General features: G+C 53.7%; 8 protein-coding genes across 8 annotated transcripts; 3 read left to right on the top strand and 5 right to left on the bottom strand.

The window, feature by feature from the left end:
* Positions 1–142: 142 nt before the first annotated feature.
* POSPLADRAFT_1065013 (hypothetical protein) lies at positions 143–4,559 on the top strand (the record flags this gene model as incomplete). The annotated part of the gene is made up of 17 exons (XM_024481889.1): positions 143–148; positions 203–286; positions 355–456; positions 515–587; positions 640–746; positions 798–1,148; positions 1,207–1,779; positions 1,841–2,078; positions 2,129–2,338; positions 2,410–2,561; positions 2,617–2,721; positions 2,772–2,985; positions 3,045–3,274; positions 3,327–3,474; positions 3,528–3,629; positions 3,683–3,986; positions 4,040–4,559. 17 exons carry the CDS (start codon positions 143–145, stop codon positions 4,281–4,283), a joined length of 3,243 nt encoding a protein of 1,080 aa, XP_024341771.1. The 3' UTR covers positions 4,284–4,559.
* A 586-nt stretch (positions 4,560–5,145) lies between these two features.
* Positions 5,146–7,229, bottom strand: POSPLADRAFT_1134181 (hypothetical protein; the record flags this gene model as incomplete). Its single annotated transcript, XM_024484445.1, has 9 exons — positions 5,146–5,221; positions 5,269–5,944; positions 6,086–6,111; positions 6,167–6,255; positions 6,315–6,473; positions 6,531–6,615; positions 6,670–6,746; positions 6,804–7,001; positions 7,062–7,229. The coding sequence occupies 9 exons, from the start codon at positions 7,227–7,229 to the stop codon at positions 5,146–5,148; spliced, it is 1,554 nt and encodes a 517-aa protein (XP_024341772.1).
* A 391-nt stretch (positions 7,230–7,620) lies between these two features.
* On the top strand, positions 7,621–8,534 carry POSPLADRAFT_1178577 (hypothetical protein). The gene is made up of 4 exons (XM_024488600.1): positions 7,621–7,716; positions 7,765–7,917; positions 7,980–8,077; positions 8,143–8,534. The coding sequence occupies exons 1-4, from the start codon at positions 7,706–7,708 to the stop codon at positions 8,433–8,435; spliced, it is 555 nt and encodes a 184-aa protein (XP_024341773.1). The 5' UTR covers positions 7,621–7,705; the 3' UTR covers positions 8,436–8,534.
* Positions 8,535–9,552: 1,018 nt separating this feature from the next.
* On the top strand, positions 9,553–10,403 carry POSPLADRAFT_1044402 (hypothetical protein; the record flags this gene model as incomplete). The annotated part of the gene is made up of 4 exons (XM_024478529.1): positions 9,553–9,718; positions 9,781–9,920; positions 9,982–10,128; positions 10,248–10,403. The coding sequence occupies 4 exons, from the start codon at positions 9,553–9,555 to the stop codon at positions 10,401–10,403; spliced, it is 609 nt and encodes a 202-aa protein (XP_024341774.1).
* Positions 10,404–11,377: 974 nt separating this feature from the next.
* On the bottom strand, positions 11,378–12,798 carry POSPLADRAFT_1073289 (hypothetical protein). The gene is made up of 2 exons (XM_024482590.1): positions 12,601–12,798; positions 11,378–12,540 (listed from the first exon to the last, which is right to left on the bottom strand). The coding sequence occupies exon 2, from the start codon at positions 12,463–12,465 to the stop codon at positions 11,557–11,559; it is 909 nt and encodes a 302-aa protein (XP_024341775.1). The 5' UTR covers positions 12,466–12,540; positions 12,601–12,798; the 3' UTR covers positions 11,378–11,556.
* Positions 12,799–13,193: 395 nt separating this feature from the next.
* Positions 13,194–17,074, bottom strand: POSPLADRAFT_1136355 (hypothetical protein; the record flags this gene model as incomplete). Its single annotated transcript, XM_024484676.1, has 9 exons — positions 13,194–13,415; positions 13,510–13,638; positions 13,699–13,816; positions 13,904–14,262; positions 14,321–14,722; positions 14,776–15,262; positions 15,319–15,523; positions 16,486–16,659; positions 16,729–17,074. 9 exons carry the CDS (start codon positions 17,072–17,074, stop codon positions 13,194–13,196), a joined length of 2,442 nt encoding a protein of 813 aa, XP_024341776.1.
* Positions 17,075–17,305: 231 nt separating this feature from the next.
* Positions 17,306–19,510, bottom strand: POSPLADRAFT_1178580 (hypothetical protein). The gene is made up of 8 exons (XM_024488601.1): positions 19,401–19,510; positions 19,262–19,347; positions 18,867–19,204; positions 18,629–18,810; positions 18,444–18,570; positions 17,901–18,393; positions 17,522–17,846; positions 17,306–17,457 (listed from the first exon to the last, which is right to left on the bottom strand). The coding sequence occupies exons 1-8, from the start codon at positions 19,477–19,479 to the stop codon at positions 17,426–17,428; spliced, it is 1,662 nt and encodes a 553-aa protein (XP_024341777.1). The 5' UTR covers positions 19,480–19,510; the 3' UTR covers positions 17,306–17,425.
* A 438-nt stretch (positions 19,511–19,948) lies between these two features.
* On the bottom strand, positions 19,949–20,820 carry POSPLADRAFT_1053775 (hypothetical protein; the record flags this gene model as incomplete). The annotated part of the gene is made up of 5 exons (XM_024480446.1): positions 19,949–20,049; positions 20,110–20,473; positions 20,527–20,568; positions 20,619–20,702; positions 20,758–20,820. 5 exons carry the CDS (start codon positions 20,818–20,820, stop codon positions 19,949–19,951), a joined length of 654 nt encoding a protein of 217 aa, XP_024341778.1.
* Between the last annotated feature and the right edge of the window lie 1,025 nt (positions 20,821–21,845).

A 21,845-nucleotide genomic window follows, 5' to 3' on the forward strand; every position in this document is an offset into this window, starting at 1 on the left:
CGCATCTTCGGCAATTTGTCAGCAGATCTGGTTCACGCGTCTCACCCTCTGCCCAGCCACCGCTCCCGCTCTAAGTAAGCAAGTTTGCCATCGACCTCGACAGCGACAACGATTGCACGCGTTCATCGATAGCATTCTCGCCATGGAGGTGAGCAGCGGCTTTCAGCTCGTCGCCGCGCGCAGCAATGACACGATCTTGTAGGGCATTTTGGACTTCTCCAGAGAGTTCGATGTCTCGCTCATGGACAAGGTGGTTATGGCCTTCTACACCGGAGCAGGGCAGGAGGTACGCGTCGTGCTGGCTGCGGGTAGAACTCTAGGACTGACTGAGTGCTACATAAATGTTGTGTACAGCAACAAATGGCTCAGCAAGTCTTGACGCAGTTTCAGGACAACCCGGATGCATGGACACGGGTGCCGGATGTCTTGGAACGCTCATCATTCCCCCAGACGAAGGTGCGACTTTCGCTTTGCATTTTCGTCGCGCGCTCACGCATGCCCGATGGTCGTGCAGTATATCGGCTTGCAGATTCTCGAGAAGCTCATTACGACGAGATGGAAGTCACTGCCTGACGGTCAGCGACAAGGTGGGTAACTAGATCCCCGTCCTTCCCTTCTTATCAATTGTGTTTCAATCAGGTATTCGGAACTTTGTTGTCGGCATTAACGTGAAGGTCGCGTCGGATGAGGCGACAATGCGGAGAGAAAAGACGTATTTGAACAAGTTGAACCTAGCGCTGGTTCAGGTAATGTCTTCGTTTTGTACTCACATTCCCTGAGCTCAACGTTCCTTGCAGATTCTCAAGCAGGAATGGCCACATAATTGGCCGACCTTCATCACTGAGCTTGTCGAGTCGTCCAAGACGAATCTATCACTTTGCGAAAACAACATGGTGATCCTGAAGCTGCTGTCAGAGGAAATTTTCGATTACTCTGCAGAGCAAATGACCCAAGCAAAGGTCAAGAACCTCAAGAACCAGATGTGTGGCGAGTTCTCCGAGATCTTCAAGCTATGTTCGGAGATTCTAGAGGAGGCGCAGAAAACAACCTTGATTAAAGCGACGCTGGAAACTCTTCTCAGATTCTTGAATTGGATCCCCCTTGGATACATCTTCGAGACGACCATCATTGACCTGTTGCTCAATCGCGTAAGTGCATGAAGGCCCTCTACCAGCGAACTAGAATTCATGATTCCCCTGCTTTCAGTTCTTGGAAGCACCAGAGTTCCGCAATGTGACTCTGAAGTGTCTCGCTGAGATTGCCGCTCTCAGCGTCGGTCCTGAATACGACCCAAAATTCGTCATCCTGTTCGCCATGGTCATGACCTCTGTCAACCGGATGATTCCCCCCAGCACGAACATCGCCCAGGCATACGCGAACGCCGGGGATGCAGGTCAGGAGCTGGTACTCAACCTCGCCCTATTCCTGTCGAATTTCTTGTCCAACCACTTGCGTGCGGTTGAGACGGAGTCAAATCGTGACGTCCTCTTGAATGCTCATCTATACATGGTCAAGATCTCGCAGGTCGACGAGCGTGAGATATTCAAGATCTGCCTAGAGTACTGGCTAAAACTAGTCTCTGAGTTGTACGAGGAGATCCAAAGCCTGCCGATCGGCGACGCTGGCCTCATTGGCGACAGCGGCCTACTCATGGGCCTGAGCCTCGGTGGCAATAGCCAGAATGCGTTGAGCAAATTAACGCTGAGAAAACACATCTACAGTGACGTTCTGTCCAACTTGCGTCTTGTTGTGATCGAGAAGATGGTTAAGCCTGAGGAGGTGCGCATTCCAAATACATTCACAGTCATACATCTTCATAGCTCACACTTCGACCCTTCAGGTCCTCATTGTCGAGAACGAAGAAGGCGAGATTGTCCGCGAGTTCATGAAAGAAAGCGACACGATCGTTCTCTATAAGTCAATGCGCGAGCTACTCGTCTATCTCACTCATCTGGATGTTAACGACACCGAGAACATCCTGACGGAGAAACTCGCGAAGCAAGTCGATGGCAGTGAATGGTCGTGGCAGAACCTGAACACGCTTTGTTGGGCTATTGGGTCTATCTCAGGGGCAATGAGTGCGCTCACCAGCGAATTGTCTGCATTCCGTACTGACTATGTCGCATAGATGAGGAGACTGAAAAACGGTTTCTGGTCACTGTCATCAAGGACCTTCTCGGCCTTTGTGAGCTCAAACGGGGCAAAGACAACAAGGCGGTCGTCGCCTCCGATATCATGTATATCGTGGGCCAGTATCCTCGCTTCCTGAAGGCACACTGGAAGTTCCTCAAAACGGTGGTCAATAAGCTATTCGAGTTCATGCACGAGACCCACGAAGGTGAACCGTCACTACTAACATATTAGCTGGGCTTCCTATGTGCTGTGACTAACAAAGTACCCGATTTCCAGGTGTTCAAGATATGGCATGTGATACGTTCATCAAGATTGCGCAGAAGTGCCGGAGGCACTTTGTAATGCAGCAGGCTGGAGAAACGGAACCTTTCGTGGACGAGATCCTTCGACTTCTCCACAGGATTACTGTGGATCTGGCTCCTCAGCAGGTCAGTCATACGTGTTTAAGGAAGACTCGACACTCACACCGAGGTCCCTCTCTAGGTCCATACTTTCTACGAGGCCGTCGGCTACATGATTTCTGCGCAGCCCAACAAGCCACAGCAGGAGAAACTGATTGCAAAGCTTATGGAACTGCCTAACAATGCTGTGAGTCATGGTACAAACTTTAAACAGAAACGCTCACACTCGTTGCGCAGTGGGATTCCTTGATGGCACAAGCTGCACAAAGCATGAGTGTTCTGGACAATGTAGATAACATCAAGATTCTATCGAATGTCTTGAAGACGAATGTCGCTGCTTGCACGTCTATTGGGCCCTTCTACCTTCCACAGATTGGTAGAGTCTTCCTCGACATGCTTGGTCTGTACAAGGCAGTTAGTGGTATCATCAGCGAGACTGTTGCGCGTGACGGTGAGTCTTCGACGTTCAGGCGGTGGGTACTCAGCTAACATCTTTGGCTGTATCTCCAGGTTTGATCGCCACTAAAACTCCTAAGGTTCGCCACCTGCGGACAATTAAGAAGGAAATTCTCAAGTTGATGGAGACGTTCATCAAGAGAGCCGAGGATCTCGAGACGGTCAACGGCAATTTCATGCCACCATTCTTGGACGCCATTCTTGGCGACTATAACCGAAATGTCCCCGCTGCGCGGGACGCGGAGGTTTTGAATGTGATGGCGACCATCATCTCGCGATTGGGCGTATGTCGTGTCTCATTTTTCCTGTATGAGTTCCTTATGCTTAAATCAACAGCCATTACTCACTCCTCAAGTACCGGCCATCCTGGAGGCCGTATTTGAACCGACGCTCAACATGATCAATCAGGATTTCTCCGAATTCCCTGAGCATCGAGTAGGCTTCTTCAAGCTGTTGCGAGCAATCAACTTGAATTGCTTCCCAGGTCTGTCACTGGTGATTCTTTTGTCATCTGATGAGAGCTCACATTTTGTATAGCATTACTCACGATCCCACCGCCTCAGTTTAAGTTGTTCATGGACAGCATCATTTGGGCTATCAAACACACGATGCGGGATATTGCTGAGACTGGTTTGAATCGTAAGTTGCGATTTTTTTCCCGCATTTGGATTCATTTAACGCTTGCAATCCAGTCTGCCTGGAGGTCGTGAACAATTTTGCGGGTGCTGAGCCTACGGTCATGAACGCATTTTTCCAGCAATACTTCTTGAGTATAATGCAGGACATTTTCTTCGTGCTCACGGATACCGATCACAAGAGCGGCTTCAAGTTGCAATCACTGCTCCTGGCACGGATGTTCCAGTTGGTGGAAACAAACCACATCTCTGTTCCGCTCTTCGATCCCGCGAGTGTGCCAGATCCGAACATGAGCAATCCCATGTTCTTGCGCGAATACACTGCCAGTTTGTTGAAGTCGGCATTCCCTCACGTTCAGAAGTACGTTGGTTCCGCTGCATGCTACTGTCTCGTGGTACTGATCGTTCTTGCAGCGTACAAATACAGACGTTCGTACTCAGTCTCGGCGAGTATCATAGCGATATCAACCGGTTCAAGCTTGCCCTCCGTGACTTCCTGGTGCAGCTCAAGGAGTTCTCTGGCGACAACGCCGAGCTGTACCTCGAAGAAAAAGAAGACGAGGCACTTCGCAAGGCGCAGGAAGAGCGGGAAGCCGCGATGCGGATCCCCGGTATGCTCAAACCATCGCAGCTCGAAGACAAGGACGAGGACATTTAGGCGGTCACAAAGTTGCTCTGGCGTTGTACGATAGAATCACTTGTCTTCATGTAATCCTTGGTTCTCTGCTGACTGCTCCGCTATGTATACCTTCATATTGCCTCCCCCACCCCCTACCCTTCCCCCCATCCGTACCCTCGCCGACCCCTCCCCTGCATAATGTGTCTCGCCTTCCTGAAGCAATGTATAAGTTCGCTATCGTCATCTCGCTATTAACAGCATATATCTGTCATGTACTAGTACCTTATGCAGGATCACAAAACAAGACAATAGTGTATCACTCATTAGAAACTATAGAAACTGAGAGGAATATTGATGCCTTGCAATGCGAGAACGGAGACACATACAAATGTCGCACACTGGGACTGTCACAACAACGGCACACGATCATCAGAACTCTTGACAGATGCGGATCTTCGCGTTAGACATAGTATACGTCTCCTTTGAGTTTGGCCGCCCGCTCTCCATTATCAAGATATGCCTCTTCGACCTCGTCTTGGAATCGAGCTGGTAGCCTCCAAATCTGCCGTGCTCCGCGAGGCTTGCAGTCCGGGTGAAAATACATATCGCCATTCGCGCTCGTCGGATCCTCAACCAGATGTCTGCGTGCAAATGGTCAAATTAGCCAGTGCAAGGTATAGCATGGCAATACGCTCACTTGAGTCTCAGGTGCATCTTGATGATGGGGATTGTCTGCGCACGACTGTTCCAGCCATCGGTACATAGCGAACAAGACCAGCCGACGGAGGATGCCAATCTCGCAAAGTGACTTCCGCTCTTGTCGGACGCTTCAATGGCTTTCGCTTGGTCAATGTCTTCCTGAGGTGCAATGGTCCATTCGCGCTCGCCCTCGGGCTGAAATTCATGTCTGCGCTTGTGCCACTCGTGCAAGATCTGTGGCATTTTCAACTTCCGTAAAGAGATTGAGCGGATGAGACCTACAGCATCACGCCACGGCACAATTAATCGTCTCTCTGGGGCTGACTTGCGGACATAGCACAGTCGGAGGTCCCAGGCATCCATCTCCTGTCGTGTCGCATGATCGGGATCCTTACCACACACTCGTACAATTATACTGCTGAATTCCAGAGCATGGTCAACTGTAAATACTGTGATGGACCATGGCTCTGGGTGTCCATTCGAGTGAATAGCCCACTCGAACGCAGTTGCAATGGTGTCGTCGTAGCCGTAGCTACTTACGTGAGTGCGCGGACAACGATGAGCTAGAACTTCTGGGTAGCGGAAAGCCCATTTGCACACTCGACATTCGAAATACGAGATAGCCAAGTCCAGGAGCCTGCTAGAGTGGGTGTTTCCAAGCTTCTGTGATAACATCTGCGTTAGACCCTCACGAATTTCTGTCTGCCATCGTTGAATCAAGGTAGGAAGCTCGTCACGAAGGGGCTCAAGCGTCTCGAGGGTGACAGCGATGTCACTCGGGACGTCGAGCAATCGTCGCACTTCAGGCATGACAGCAATGTCAGTGACGCCAGGCTGGAGCTCGGTCTCCTCGGTCCTACGGGGCGAAGCATAGAATCGATTGACGACGATGCCAAACAGACGAAGACGAGCTTTGAGGAGTTCTCTTCTTTCATTCAGGAGGCGTCGGCTTTGAGTTGTCTGCATGACAGCGACAAGCTTGTCACGGATCTTTAGCCATCCTACATAGCGCATCAGTTGGGTTTCAACGGTAACATCAAGAGACCCGCCTCGGTCAGTGAGTTGCCTTGATACCCTCACATCCGGATGTCGGGTCAGTGGATAGTAAGATGTGCCCATCTTATCCAGGTCCTGAGACCAACCCATATCACGCAGCCGAGCGACAATTCTGCAGGGAAATGTTAAATTACCTGACTATATGCACGGCGAAACTCCATACTCACGCGTTGAGACGGGCCTTCCGAACTCTCTCCAACTCGGTCGCTCTGGATGCCACCTTCTGTGCTTGCCATCGTGCACAGAGTGCGGCGTGCTTATGAAGCCATAAGCGTCAACAAAAAAGGTATTTGATGAGTCGCACAAAGGATGCACCTCTCTGATGACCTTGATGCGATTCTTCCTGTTCTCTACATACTCTCGCAGCCCTTCCATGTCCTCGGAGAGTCTGTCGACTGCTTCGTTGATCTCTAGAACCTCCGCCGTATGATATAATTGGTACATTGAGCCATAGTCACGACCGGGAGCGAGAATCTGAAACAGCTGGTGAGGAAGATGCACCAGATACTGAGGATTGTCTCGATAACATACACCGGTTGTGAGCAGTTCTAGAGGCGTAACACCCTCTACCTGAGTCTTGTTACGAAACTTCATCACATTAAAGTACTCTGTGCATCTGATATCGAATCAGTATGTATGTCGCACAGCTCATTCCGGAAAACATATTCACAGTCTCTTCTTGCAAGTGTTGCAATAGCGAACGCCCCACTCCCAGATAATAGAGTGAATATTAGTCTTATCGCATCCCTATACATTTCCCGTGAGCACGATCGACACGTAATAGTCAGCTATCGAATATCTTACATGACAGTATGGGGAGAATGCCAGATTGGCGTATGCGGGCTCGCTCAGATGAGGAGGACAATCAGGGAGCCCCTCTACATTCCTGCGGGATGCTCTCCACAGTGAAGAGCTAGATGCGCGGCTCATGAGGAAGTCTCGGAAGGGCTTGTTAGTCCTTGCCAAGCTGAGAAGGTCCCGAGGATGGAGATGGCTGAATATCTGAACGAGAGGCGGCCCTTTGTCAACTTCGTATTATCATGTTTAGCTGGTTTCACATACCTCAAGCAATATGTCAAGCGGCATGGTTGGCATAACCTTCAGTCCACCGCGCTTTCCGCGTACTGTCCGCGTCTTAGTACTGGAGGCCGCCACTGCCTTCTTCGCAGAAGTAACACCTTCTGGCGGTGGTGGAACTTCGGGATGAATCTTCGCTATGTTGCGAGGCATAGTTCCGCTATAGACCTTCTTAGGATCTCAGAGATTATATGCGGGCAAGCTGAAGTCTTCTATAGAGGTGAGGGTTGTATGCAGTCAGAGGACAGGCTCAAAAACTCGACGTTCCCCGCCTCGGTAACAAGATCAGATCGTGACACTGAATCGGCAGATGCCGACGCTGCCACTCGGCAGTGTTTTGGATATCTTGGATAAACATGATAGTGACCAAGATATCAGAATGATGGCGGATACTCTGGTGCTCGCGGCAACAGAAAATACGGAGTATTCAAGAGCAAAAGACCTAGTATCCCAAGTACAACTACCTGAACCTGTGGGGGTCTTGCCACGTGCTATAGATGTCATTGGCGCCTACAATTGATCGACAATCTTACTTTCGTCTGCCGCTGTCACCGTACCTGCGTTTCGATTCTTCATCTAACCGCATCCCTTTTTTTTGGACTTTCAACCATACACGCGGGACAATCAATATGTTCAAGAAGTACTGTCCCGACCAGGTCTCATTAACGCCATCCTGACACGCTTGCAGATTTCAACCATCGATCGATGTGTCTGGCCAGACGAGCCTCAAGTCGTCCGTTCAACGGTCCATCCGATCCAACATTCTTTCGCACTGGAAGATCGATGTGGAGACACTAGAACAAATATGGCCCAAGAAAGAGCCATTGACACTAGTAAAATGGTCTGTTTGGTGCAGACTTATAGGATGCCATCGCTGATCTAGCATCTCCATTTCCATGATAGCAGAGAACACATATCCATATACTCACTCCACGGCGAGCCACTCTTCTTCCAGCATTTCGACGGGCCCTTCTTTCCCACCCTCCGGCTCTTGCACAAATGTGGGGATCTCTCTCAAAATTCGCCGCACAATGACAATAGCTGATTGGACGTGACTCCCGCACAGACCCTTTCCTCCTGCCTACGGTGAGGATTGACCGCGGGGCCATCCGCTTCCTGCTCGCTGGCGCACACATGATGTGCCCGGGCATGACGTCTGCGGGAGGCTACCTCCCTCCCCCGGAATCTGCCCTGCCTGCAGGCTCACCCGTTGCGATACACGCCGAGGGGAAGGAGCACGCCGTAGGCATCGGCCTCACCAAACTCGGCACAGAGGAGATAAAGAAGGTGAACAAGGGCGTCGGGGTCGAGACCGTCACGTACATCGGAGATGACTTCTGGGCAGTACAGTCAATTTAAGAGACCGAGGGGAAGTTGTATACGTATGTGTATATCAGATGACAAGGATGCCGCACTAACGGCCCCGAGCTTTCCGCATGACTACTGGGCTATCTGCGAGTGGACTACCTGAGACAGACAGTAGGCTAGACTTGGCTAGTGATATCATCGCCTGGTACGTCTTTCCACTGCGTTCCTCTAATGGTAGCTTCAGTGGTCCTGTCGCACTGCTGCCAATGTGGTTCGCGGCCTCGCCCCGCCAGGCTATTATCTGCACATCCGACCTGTCGGCCTCCCAGATATCGCGAAACAGGGTGCCCAGAGCCAGGATGCTGTACCCCGCGTCCGATACCACTCCCCTTGGTGGAGTCTAGACAACCTCCTCATTACAGGCAACGACGATCGTCGAATGGCCGTAAGTGACTTCAAACTATACATCGAAGCCTATGGCAAGTCCGCCACGGGGGAAAGCCGGAGTTCACAGTGAGGCTTCTGGTACGTCAAGGACCATCCTGTACTGTCCCCAATCTCGCCACAAGAAGCTGTTCATCTTGCGCGATGACTCGGTGTACAGGAGGTCTTTATCCGAGACATCTGACTTCCCTCTAATAGTGGCCGGGGGCGGTGTCCTGAGGAAAGCATGAGGATGTCCGTATCACGTATCGCCATGCCTTACCCCGTATTTGCATGTCATGACTCGCCATTGGAACTCCCATTCATTTCGGCACCTATCTAACGAACATGAGCATCTTATCGTCTACCACATACCCGCCCCTTGCGGGCTGTACGTAATATTCCATTGTGCGTGCGCGATCGGTGATGGCTGTGTGGACAGCAGCAAGTTCATCTCGACCACATACCCATGATCCTCATTACCCGATGTATTTATGTGAGGTCTACTAGCACTGCAGACAGCAGATTCTGAATGATTTCGGCGCCTGGCCTTTATTATGGATCTGTCGCGCTAAGCGGCGTCGAGCGCCAATCCACGTCCTAGCGGATCTTCTGCATCTGCGAATACCTTGAGAATGCATCGAACTCGAGGCAGGCTAACCCCGACAAAGTTTTAGCTGCACCTCCCCGGCCTCTGTTAGATTCTCCGCCAGCCATTGCCGTACAGCGTCCCCATACGGCGACCATGGCAGACGCACCACCGACGTTCGGATACGCCGATTCTTTCACACCCACTCGCACCCGGAAGAAACGCAGGATCAGGCTCGGGAAGGACGCCCTATCACCTGCCGTCCTCCTGGATCGCGCCACGGAGGAGCTTACGGCAACCGACTGGCTGCGTGATTGCAAACGTCCGTGTTGTTCGTGCGTCCCTGTTGCGGTCGCTGATGCGTTTCACCTTTGCTCCGCGCAGAGCTCCTCCGCGACGCGCTCGCCTCCCTGCGCCTCTCCGCGCATCGCGTCCTGTGCCTGGGCCTAGGCAGCCCCGCCGCATCTCGCGATGCGCGCGCGCAACTCGCGTTCCTCCTCGCTGTATGCGACGACCTGAGCCTCGTGCGTGCGTCCTCCGATATCTGCCCGCCGGCCCCGAAACCCACGCGCGTTCCATGTCTAGGACCGCACCCACATATCCGTGTACGACCCCGTTTTCACCGCGGATGACACGCGGCTCCTGGACGCGCTCGGCGTCCACCGCTTGGCCGAGAACAGGGCATGTCGCTTTTTTCAGCGCTTTTTGCTTCCGTATCCAGGCAACTCGCGGGTCCCACCCCGCCACCGTTGCTTGGAAAATCCGGTAGCGGGGTGCGATTCGCCGGTGCGGCTGGTTGCGAAACAACGCGCTCTCTTGCGCGCGCCGCTGACTCTGAGCGTGTTATACAGCGAGCAGGCTATGCTGTCGACGAGCCCACGATCGTCTTCATGCCGCACTGTGACCTGCACCTTTACGAGAACCTGTTCCGTGAGAACTGGACGCAAGCGCGCCTGCCCAACCTGGTCCTTATCGCGAACCGTCTAAGCGAGTACGCCGAAAAGTGAGGTCTCCATCGTGCCGTTGCCCCTGCAGGGATTTGGGAACCGTGCTTCCATTGGCCGGATTCGAACACCGATGCGACGTCGGGCGCAGGCTCTCCCGTTGCCACACTCCCAGGCGCGCACCAGCCCGAGCTGGGTAAGGAAGGCCTCAGGAAAGCCTATTGAGCAGCAGGGGGGCACCCAGCGCGACGCGCAGTTTGCATCTATGACCTCTGTGCCGCGTGATGCGGCCGTGATCTCAGCATGCATCGAATCCGACCAGTGGATGTCACCCCACCCCTGCAGGACCCCGTGCCCGTGCGTGACTGACGTCCCTCCAACGATGCCAGCGTCCCGTCGCGGAAGCTCGCCGCGGAGCGCCCCTGCGTCTGGCGTCTTGGTGAGCTTATCCTTCGTCGATGCGCCTGTCCATCCACTCATTGCTTCGCATTATGACGCCGCTTGCAGCACCTTATCTCACCTCCCGTCCGCTCCCGATCTGTACGGCCTATCCGACGGCGTTCAACAACACATCAATCCAGTGCGTGCGAACTGAAGATTTCGCCGCCTGGGAGGCCGGCTGGTGGGAGCTGCCGCATCTACCTCCGCCTTCGTGCACGGAGTCTGAACTTAGGGCCGCATCGGGCAGCAACAACGTCGGAGAGCCGAGCTGCGATAGCCCGGCTCCTTGACACTGGTTGATATTCTGGGCTTCTGATACGCTGTGTATGTGTCTTGTCCGCGTGGACAGGCTGTGGCAATATCGCTCAGTGCGCCTTGTTTGAACATGTGCAAAGTTAGAAGCAATGCATCATGCTATGACCCTCCTTGTGTCGGCTTCTCTTGTATCAGGATTCCGACTAGTGGTATCTATTGTCCTGGGGCACTGCATATCAGGGCTCTTGCCTTTCCGCGGGCCTAGAGCGGCTGTACACGGCGTCAGTGGCGTTCTGATGGAGATCCTCATTGAGATTAGATTCCGACGTCGACGCAAGTATGATGACCGTGATCAACACCCTGGATTCCTAACGAAAGATTATAGACATGACATGGTGTATGGAGCACACGAGCAGCTATGATACGACAAGTAAAGTCACGCGCAGCGACAGGACAAGGCAGTGGATGAGGGGGGAATGGGGGATGGGGGACAGGCGAGGGCATAGCCGCAGATATAATACTAGCACTCCTGGTAGACAGACGGGTGGAAAGCACGAGCAGGATCAACAGCATTAGCGTCATGGGGAGGCACAGGGTCGAGCTCAAAGGGATAGAAATACGAATCGTCCGTGTCAATGTATACTTGCGGTTGAAGGGAATGCACGCGCCGCTCAGGGGGAAGGGGGATGAAAGCCGGGTCAACCGGTGACAACGATGACGTTGACTGTTCAAAGGGCGTACAAGGAGCATCTGACTCGTCGTCAGACGTGTCCTCAATCGCGTCTGGAACGGGGAGGTCTTCGGTGTCGTCGACGTTGTAGTAAGGGAGGGGGTCGTGATACAGGGGCGGGCGAGCGTCTATGAGGGAGTCGCGAGATGATTCTCCTTCGAGCCATGGTGACAACGGAGAGTCGCGAAGAGGTGGATAAGGAATGGGATAAGGAAAGGGAATTGCATGAGGATTACAGTAGTAGCTGGAGTGACTGACGAGGTCGTCCGACGAGGACATGGGGGAACAAAGGGGACTTAGCGGCTCGTCGTCGTCGTCCACAGGACAAGCAGTGACGGACACAGTACCCTCCTCCACCAGGTCGTCGTCTTCGTCACCGAGGCTTTCGAGCAACGAGTTCACCCACGCCTGCTCCGGATTAGCGGCGTCGGCCTCGCCAGGGTCCGGGAACATGAAGGCATCCTCGTCGTCCTCTTCACGTCCCTGATCTACATCAGGTCTATATACACATGTTACATCAGCCTTGTCGGATGAGGCTGCGGCAGCGTCCGAAGGAGTAGAGTGAGTCATAGAGTTTTTGAGGAGCACCCAGCGATAGAGGCTGCAGGTGTCCTTGACACCGCTGCCAATAGCTGACTGCAGCTTAGAGCGGGCCATCCTGAAAAGGGACTGGGGTTCGGTGGTTGACACTGAGGTCATCGACTTGCGGGGGGGAGAGTACAGTGTGTCGGGGGTCAGTCGGTTGAGCGACACGAAAGGGGTGAATGCAGCGTTCTGATGTACACAACGCCTGAGCTGGAGATACACAGCGAGAGTGGATGTATGCGTACGTACGAGGCGTATGCGGGGTGTTACCGGGGTATACGGTAGACGATGAAGGGCTCGAACAGGATGGTGCCGTTCCTGGATATATGAACGGAAGTGTTGACCATGCTTGTTTCTAGGACTCGCCGGACTGGGGGCTAGTCGGGGCGTGTCAAGAAATAAGAGGGTTGCGGGGGTCGACGCGAGGCAGGAGGAGCTCGTTTACGCGGACATGGTGACTGATGGGAAAGGAGGCGGTAGGCGAAGACCTAGGGGCGGGCGTGGTCTTATAACGCCTCCGTGACGCGCTGAGCGGTGACTCAATCGCCCAATCTGGGCGGCGCCTGTTGCCCGTTTCCACTCCCCCGGGTGTTCTCGGCCTCCTCCGATATGCCACGAGCGTCTCCTTTCTTGTGGTCCCTCCCTGCCTCGCTCCTGGCAATTGGCTGCACCACGCGCAACCCCGCGGCCACTCCGCCGCCTGCGCGCGCTCGCGCCATCCTTCAGCCGCACACGACCACTCGCTGTCGCCATCGCAGCACATACACTTGCAACACACCGTGTAGAGATCATCACGTCCGCTAGGTACAATAAGTATGAGACAATCTGCCGCCTCCGCCGCCTCATCCCTCGTCCATCACGTCTGCCGCTTCCGTGTCCTTGACAGTTTCCAACAGCTTCCGAATCTTGTTGACACTCTTCGGTGACACGTCTCGCGCCACCGCCAGTAGTTGTGCCGACTTCACCTCGTCTCCGAGCAGTCGATATACCTTCGCCAGCTGGAAGATCACGTTTGACTCTTCCGGCGATGAGTCGCGGAGGTACTCCAGATCGGCCACGGCCTCCTATTGGTCGCACCGGCAAGCGTCACGCGTAAAACGTGGATCAATCAGCCACCATGGTCCTGTAATGCTGGCAAAGAAAGGCTATAACACTAACCGTGTATCTCTTGAGCGCGATAAGGATTTTGGCCCGACGATAACGAACAAGCGCATTGTCGGGTGATAGTCGAACGGCCTGGTCGAATAGCCGCAGCGCACCTTCTTGATCGTTCATTCGCTCGGTGACCTGCACGCAATTAAACGTTATGATTCGCAGACGCCCGTGTCCAAGACCCGGGGCACTCACCATGCCCACGCAGCCAAGCAGAACGGCATTCTGGGGATGAATCTGGGCCGCTTTCCGGTAATGGTAGTCTGCGAGACGCAGCTTGCTCATTCGCATATAGCATGTGCCCAATCCGTACCTAGCGAAAGCCGCGTACGCGTAAAGATAAGCACATCGTGTCTCCGCGACATCAAAGCAATGCCCGAGGTAAGATGGGCAAACGTACCAGGCGTTGTAGTGCCGTGGATCAGCACGTAAAGCAGACTGGAAGAAGTTGATGGCCTTATCGAGGTCCTCGTCGATCGACTCGTGTCCGCTGAGCGTGTACGCGTACGCACAGTTGGGATCAAGTTGTGCCGCGCGTCGGAAGCAGGTCAGAGCCTGTGACCGTTCCTTCTGCAGGGAAAAGCAGTTCCCAACCGCGATCCATGCCTGCGGCGACCGCGGGTCCGTTGCCACTAGTTCTTGCGCGAGGAAGGACAGCTTCACGTTACGCTGCAGATGCCATAAAAGCGTGGAGAACACTTCCATATCCCATAAGCGATAGGGATCAAGGTTTCGCACGGCTTCAAACGCGCGTTCCGCCTGGTATCGAACACATGAGTCAGGGTTCTCGCTCGGTGGAGTGGTCTCAAACACTTACTGCAGCATACTCGCCGAGTTCGTAATGAGCCTTACCCACCATGGCCATGACCCAAGCGGACCTTTGATGTGCGGTCGGGAGTTTTTCAAGCTCCTCGAGGCAAGCCCTGCAATCATATAGTGCCATCGCTCTTGTCGCGTGCGCAAACATCCGCATGAGTTCGTAAATGTGGCAATCCGCGAGCTCGGCGTCATATGCTTCTTGCGCGGCCTGTTCCTGTGCGGCGGTCCAGTTGCTTGGTCCTGGAGAGGTATCTGCACGTGGGGACTCTGCTATCGGCGGAGGTGAGGGCGAGAAAGCTGCCTGCCCACCTGCGGGGACAGGTTCTTCGTCCATATCGGATTCCATGGTGCTCGAGCGCGCACGCGTCTGAACTCGTCGCCGCTCACGTGTAGCTGTATGCTAAGAAAGTTAATCAGCGGGTGTCATGGCTAACGTCACGAAACACGGCCCACCTTCGTAGCCGTAGGCTTGGTACTCGACCCACTCAGTAGGCGCGTGCTTCGCCGGGTGCCACCAATGGGGATTGGTTGTTGCTCGCGCGAGCTCTTTCCAATACCGACATTGCCAGCATGTGGTCTGGTCGACATTGCCGCAGTCTGGGCACGACCGGAAGATGAGAAGATGTTAGCAATTGTCAGGGCCGGGCGTGCGCGTGCCTTTGAGCTTTTCGAACGATCGTCCGCTGGGAGCAGGGTCCCCATCGACTTGGATGATTTTAGCATCGTGTTCGAATTCGCGGTAGCCGAGGGGGGAGGAGCCGTGCGCTGCCGCACACCAGACCGGAGCTTCTTGGTTACCGGGCCCGCCTCATCTGCGGAAGAAAGGGGACGCACAGCTGGTGGTTGGGCAGCCAACGATCCGGTCGGTTGCGACCAGCTAGGCCGAAGGTTTCCTTGTATGAAAGACGCCTCCGGATATAAGGACGAATCGTTTGTTGCTCTATAATCATACTATATCTATCATCGTCTTATTTGCGAGTGAGTCTGAGAACGTACAGTGAATCGCGTGGCCCAGCGGGAAGGAACGATTGAGGTAGGCCTGCATCAGGCTTCCAGCCGCGAAAGAGGTTACCGCCGTTGCCAGCCTCAGGCGTGAAAAATCCAGCACCTGTCGCTACAGGAACCTTGGCTTCAGTGGGTGGTGTTTGCTTGATCGGCAGTGGTCGGGGCGGAAAGATCTCGTCGACATCCGGGACGTTGCCTATATTAGATGTTGGTTAGCAGCTGACAAAATCGCACAGAGCGACGGCACAATCAATGAGGAGGTCGCAACAACTATGTGTCGAGAGAAATCAAAAGATTAATCCAGCCTCAACTGCGTTAAGGGAGAGGGGAGCCGCACTAATGCTTAAATTATTCTCTGACGCTCCGACAAGGGCATGAATGAGGCTGAGCCTATCCACCAAGTATGTCATTGACTCCCTTTTCCAATGGCGCACACATCGGCCCCACTTGGCTCAAATCTCGCCACAGGTCTTGAAGGTCGAGAAAAAATTATACAGCATGCCGTTCCGTTGGGGAGACCAAGACTAAGGATGAAAATTTGACCGACTAGATTAACCGTTGCTTTTCGAGAGGTCAGGTCCGGTCGCTGTCGGCCATGGACATGTGTAATCACGACAGGTCGTGGTTGCCAGCAGCAGTGGATATTGGCTCACATCGGCAATCATAGCATAACAAATAGGATGAAACGGACAACGCATATCCAAATATGAGGCGAAGAAGGTGCTATAGCGAGAGGACATCCACCTCGCTGGAGAGACATCAGGGGTACCGCTATAAACGGCACTGCCCTTCTCCCCATGGCATTGCACAATAAATATCCGGTACCCTTGACGATCATTGGTACCATCCAACGCCGTATCGTTGAGAGGGTCTGTCATAGCTCATGCGAACGCACACCAAATGCTTATTCATAATCGGCAAGCGCTCTCTGGAATTGCGTGCATGAGAGCGAGGCGCGTTCCATCGACATCGCACCTGTGTCCGCGCATGTACACTGCGCCATGATGGCTACGCCGACAACGGTCAGGTGAGAGTAGCCAACTGCTTCCTCTAAGAACGGTAGGCAGAGCGAGCTTACGCTTGTGCCAATTGAGTCTTACTGACGGCGGATACTGTCGGTACTACCTGGTGACACTCTGTGGTTATGAAGAGACTCACCAATTGCACATAGGCCCTCGAATGCTTCCCATAGCATGGGATTGAGCGCCAAAGCTTGGCGGAAGCTAGCAGACGCCCCTTCGACTAAGTTATCTTTCGCAGCCATCGTACCAGCGCGACAGTGTAGCACGGACTCCTCTGGGAAGTTTTTGGCTGTCCGAGTACCCATCGATGCTGCAATGGCCGCAAGCGAGATACCCACGCGTGAGAGGGCCACACGATGGGGAGGACGATTGCACGCACCACTCGGGGTATACGACGGAATCCGTAAGCTTGCCTCTACAGCCTCACGAGCTAACCTGTGTTTCCCTAGTGTGGCGCAACACCTTGCCTTGATCTCTAGACAGCCACCACACCAATTGTCGATCGGCGGGTTTACGAGGTAGTGTGCCGAGTGAGGATGACCAGCACGTAGCAATGCTGTGGCATACAGATGTCGCGCATCATGGTTATTTGTGTCGAGAACAAAATACCGCTCAGCATAGAACAAGGCGGACTTGTGTAGATCGGCGTCAAGACATGACCATACGAGGGACGTAAAGTGTGGACCTAGATGGGGGATGAGGATTAAGGGAGATTCGCGCTGCATAGGAACCTAGGGCATAGATGGGGGGGGCCTCCGAAGGAAGAGGAAAAGGATATCTGTGAGTAGTGGCGGGAGCTTGATTGTTCCAGTCTGAGACAAGCGTGTCAGTGAACGAACCGCGCTATCCATCATGTGATGCGCCGCGTCACTGTCGCGTCATGCACGTGACCATCACTGAACGCGCCATGCACTCGGACTCGGAGTCGCAGGCTCAGTCACAGCACACCCGACCATGAGTTCGAAGAGCAGTATCTCATTAGAGACATTCGCAAGTGTTGTACATTATCTGTAGCAGACGCTAAGTATCACTACCATTGCTCCACCCCCTGCAGTCATCACGGATACACACAATTATCAATGGCCATGAGGGTCTTCACCCTTTTGTTCTGTAAGACGCGACAAGGTGTTAGCATTCAAACCCGGAGATACGAGTCGAGACTGGCTGCTCACCTGGCACACACTGTATCGCATCATCTATCCGCAAAAGGGACACAGCCGCCTCGAACGCCGATTTCAGGCTGCGGACTTTGCTCACTGTGGGCTCCAGGATCCCGGCTGTGACATTGTCCCGTACTTCGCCATTGAGCAAGTCGAGTCCAAAGCGCAGGAGGGCCTTCTTGGGATCCCCTGCGGGTGCATTCTGTGCGGCGTTATGATACGCGCGCAGCTTCGCGACCAGCTCGGTCGAGTCCTTCGCCGCATTGACTGCGAGCGTCTTGGGAATCACAAGGAGAGCGCTTGCAAACTCCGCAATTGCCAATTGTTCTCTTGAGCCCTACATCACTGATTCAAAACTGACAATGCAGAAAATGAGACGCAGAGGACTGACCAGTGTCGTCGCGAAATTCTCCAAATAAATGGAAAGTGCCGTCTCAACGGCTCCACCACCGGGGACGACTGCGCCGCTCTCGAGGGTCCGCTTAATAATGGATAGCGTATCGTGGAGAGCCCTCTCCATTTCGTCCAGCATGTAGTCGTTCGCGCCTCGCAAAATGATCGATGACGAGCTGACGACCTTCGTGCCCTTGACCAAGATCAACTCGTCGTCCGAGATTCGCTCCTGTACGACTTCATCGGCGGTGCCGAGATAGCTGGGCTCGAAAGACTCTTCTCCCTCAAGATTAGCAAGGCTGGAAACAAGAGTACCGCCAGTCGCCTTCGCTATGCGCCGGAGATCTTCCTTTCTGCACCGTCGAACGGCCATAGCACCGGCCTCAACGAACTCCTTCAGGCAGAGATCGTCAATGCCCTTGGTAGTAAGCACGACATTTGCACCCGCGGCCAGGATTTTGCGGATCCGCTCCAATGTGATCTCGGCTTCCCTGGCGGTATTCGATCAGCTAAATGGGTACTAGAGGGGAATCCGTCCCACCGTTTGCGAATATCCTCCAGCTGGTCTGGGTCGTCTACGAGAATCTGTATGCCAAGCTGCATTCGGGCCTTCTGCAAGTTGATATCCAAGCACGCAATTTTTGCGTTGGTAATGCGAGTCTTCATAGCTGAAGATCGTCACTATTAGGATGTGCAGGTAGTATGTTTGTCGAAATAAAGACAGACCTTGGCTAGCCACCGTGCAATTCAGCGCATACCCTTTCACAAAGATGGATTCCCGCGCACTGCGGCCGTGTGCCTTCAGCACATTGACCGCCTTGACGGGGTACTTGATGTCTCCCCGGGTGTTAATGGTCCTCACTGCCAACATAGCATCGACGGCCATAGGCGCGAAAAGATCGTCGTCTCTGCATCCACGACCTGAGTGCTAGTCCAATCGAAATAAACCCCGTCACAAGCTCACCCTCCGATGATCTTGCTCGACATACTCGTCTTGGCCGCGTTAATGAGTGCCTCCCTGCCCAACGCGTCCACCTTCACGCTTAATTGATCTTGCATGAATTTGCATGCCTCCCTGCACGCCAACCTGTACCCCGTAATGATCGTCGTAGGGTGGATTTTCTGCTTCACGAGCTCATTTGCGCGGCGGAGGAGCTCCGCGGCGATGAGGACGACGGAGGTGGTGCCATCGCCAACCTCCTTGTCCTGTTTTTGTGCAAGGTCCACAAATACACGCCCTGCTGGATGTTCGACTGCAAGGAGAGAGAGAATGGTAGCGCCGTCGTTGGAGATCGTGACTTCCTGAAATTAGAGCTTACGGTAAGCATACACCAATAGGATATCAGACAGGGCACCTACTCCGATGTTGTCGACTAGCATTTTGTCTAGGCCCATTGGCCCCAAAGAACTTTTGACAACATTCGCGATCGTTTGTGCAGCGAGTACTGCTTGGTACGTGAGGGGCTGTCAGCATAGCAGGCATGCGAGATATACGCACCATTCTGATCGCGAACGTCCTGCCCCGATATTCTGTCGCCACCGAGGAACGCGCCTGCGCGAGGATCACGCTGAAACATATTGAGAATGGACCGGAGAGTAAAAGTCTAACGACGGAAGCGAGAACGGCGAGTAGCAAAGAGGCGCGTGCAAGAATACGATATGCGACTTCCATTCTTGGCTTATGTCATGATATGTCATGAACATCCGCATTGGGCGCAATTTCGCCCGAGCGACTGTGACACTGACCAGTCGCCGGCAGCGAGCTATGCACACGCCTAAAAGGTTTGCACCTTTGCGCAGATGCATCCGCCTAGGATCTAGGTTAATCAGAAAGCTATGATGGTGTATAAAATGTTTTTGTCAATTATAAATGTTTGCTACAACATAGCGTGTGATGGTAATTATCGAAGGACACGACTCGAATGTCCTGAGCACTATCCGTTAACGTAACTATCCAGTGGGTATACAGTATCAAATGTCTATATCCGAGCCCAAATGGCCTTGTGAGGTTCTGACATGGGTGGACTCATCATGCCCGCTGGTATTTTAACATGCAGGTAGTCCAACGGTCTTTTTGTTGGCGTGTGACAGGACTTTCGTGATGCAGACCGCGATATTGTTGGCGAAACATTTTTCGTCGATCCAGACTGTAGAGCAAATCGTCAGCGCAGCTCGACTGCGTTGCGTCGAAATACGTACATCCTCACAGCCCACAGCTCTTTCTGCAGCGTCCGTCACTCCAACAGGAGGGATTGCATCAGCGAATGGGTTGATTGACAGCGAACTCGCGTTCGGTGTTTCCAAGACGTCATCGGAGTAGAAGATCTCCGCGCGCTCGGCCTGAGGGCTGACCAGCACCGGAGCATGACTGACGACATATCGGACGCTTTCCCTTGAAGGTCCGACGAGACTGCTCATTGACTCCGTCAGCGCTACTTGGCTCGCCGTCATCGCAGAATCCTCAGTGTACTGTTGAAAGGGGTTTCGAATATCCAGTGACGAGACGGCAGAGCACGATGAGCTGCGCGTGCGCAGTGTGGGTGGCCTTTCTGTGAGACGGTCGCTCAAGTCCTGTTGATGGATGGTTATAGGGTAGTCTGACAATTAAAGTTGGATGAACATACGTCTGGTGGCTTAGGCGGCCCGCTGAAATAGCGGGCTCTCTTCTGCATTATCGCGTTAGCTGCGTTACCGAGGGTAGGATTCGCGCACTCACGGCAGAACTTCCATCTGCTTTCACGGTGGGGATGAACGAACCGCGGCGCAAGAGACCCTTGTTTTTGGGTTTCTCGGTCTCAGCCTGGCACGCAGCATGGTCATGTCAGGGTTAATCTGTGAGAAAATAATAATCATACCTCCGTCCGTCCGTCCTTATTTTGGCCCAATATTTCTTTCTTTCTGCGCATGAATTCAAACATGGTGATAGGTGCTGAGGTACCTGAATAGAGATGACGATGGTGGTGGGTACTTGGAAGTTGTCTGTGGATACCCCGTCGTTCTGCTGCCCTTGATATAACCGCAGGAGCGAACAGTCATTATTCGAATTTTCCATCCGCTATCCGGCGTCGGAACTGCCAAAAAGTCCTTTTCCGGGCGCATAGACGGAAGAGCGTGACCAGGCCACCTGATCTGTACATCCGGAACATGGGATCACTGGATGCGAGTTTTACGTGTCGGTTGTGGCGCGCTGGCAACGAACAACGCCAAGCTGTGGATTGCTACAGCTGGACATGTTTAGCAGAGCGGGGGCATTTGGATCCAGTCCGGGCAAGCTCTGCGAGTGTGGTCAGAACTGTAACCCCAAACGTTCGATCAATCTTGCCACAGTTGCCTTTTTCGGCATGCTCGGGCGCGGGGTATCACGCGCCTTGGAGTTTTGGGACAGCTGTGGCTGCATCGTGTACTTCGCCCGTACTTGCATTACACTGCCAGAGCTTGGTCCCGAGTCTAACCTGAGTTCCCACGCCCCGGGGTCACCCGGAGTCCCCGGATTGGGTTTAACCCACGTCCTCTTGGCCCCTCGCCCATCCGCCCCGATCCCGACGTCAGCTCGGCATAGGGAGTCGGGGAAAACCCAAAGCCCGCAAGCATGGGGCCGGCGCTGAAACTCCCTCAGGCCATGGATAGGGGCCACCCCACCCTTGGCTTGCATCCGCCCTCGTATATATTCGCTCCTCTGCCCTCGTTTTCTCGTCGCTCTTATTCTCGTCGTCCTGCGTGTCGCTCGTCCTATGCCGCCAGTCCTGTCCACAGTTGCGGACACTGACGGCCTTGAGGTCACAGTCATGTGACCTGGGTAACACATTGTGACTGCGCATTTTCCAGCGTGAGTCGTCGTTTTTCTTCCTCAACTCCCTGCACCTGTGGCCGACTGGAGTACATGATATTGACAAGACTGACAAGACTGACATACCACTGACAATAGCGACGCACTAATCATATA

Source organism: Postia placenta (assembly GCF_002117355.1).
Source record: "Postia placenta MAD-698-R-SB12 unplaced genomic scaffold POSPLAscaffold_3, whole genome shotgun sequence".
Taxonomy (NCBI): domain Eukaryota; kingdom Fungi; phylum Basidiomycota; class Agaricomycetes; order Polyporales; family Adustoporiaceae; genus Rhodonia; species Rhodonia placenta.

Bases quoted from the DNA above. Each gene is read 5' to 3' on its own strand.
- POSPLADRAFT_1178577 (XM_024488600.1), top strand. The intron at 7,918-7,979 runs GTCTGTTTGGTG...TTTCCATGATAG, and splicing joins CCATTGACACTAGTAAAATG to CAGAGAACACATATCCATAT. The intron at 8,078-8,142 runs GTGGGGATCTCT...ACTCCCGCACAG, and splicing joins CCTCCGGCTCTTGCACAAAT to ACCCTTTCCTCCTGCCTACG.
- POSPLADRAFT_1073289 (XM_024482590.1), bottom strand. From the start codon at position 12,465: ATGACCTCAGTGTCAACCACCGAACCCCAGTCCCTTTTCAGGATGGCC.
- POSPLADRAFT_1178580 (XM_024488601.1), bottom strand. From the start codon at position 19,479: ATGTTTCAGCGTGATCCTCGCGCAGGCGCGTTCCTCGGTGGCGACAGA. The intron at 19,205-19,261 runs GTAGGTGCCCTG...CTCTAATTTCAG, and splicing joins TGCTAGTCGACAACATCGGA to GAAGTCACGATCTCCAACGA. The intron at 18,394-18,443 runs GTGGGACGGATT...GAATACCGCCAG, and splicing joins CTGGAGGATATTCGCAAACG to GGAAGCCGAGATCACATTGG.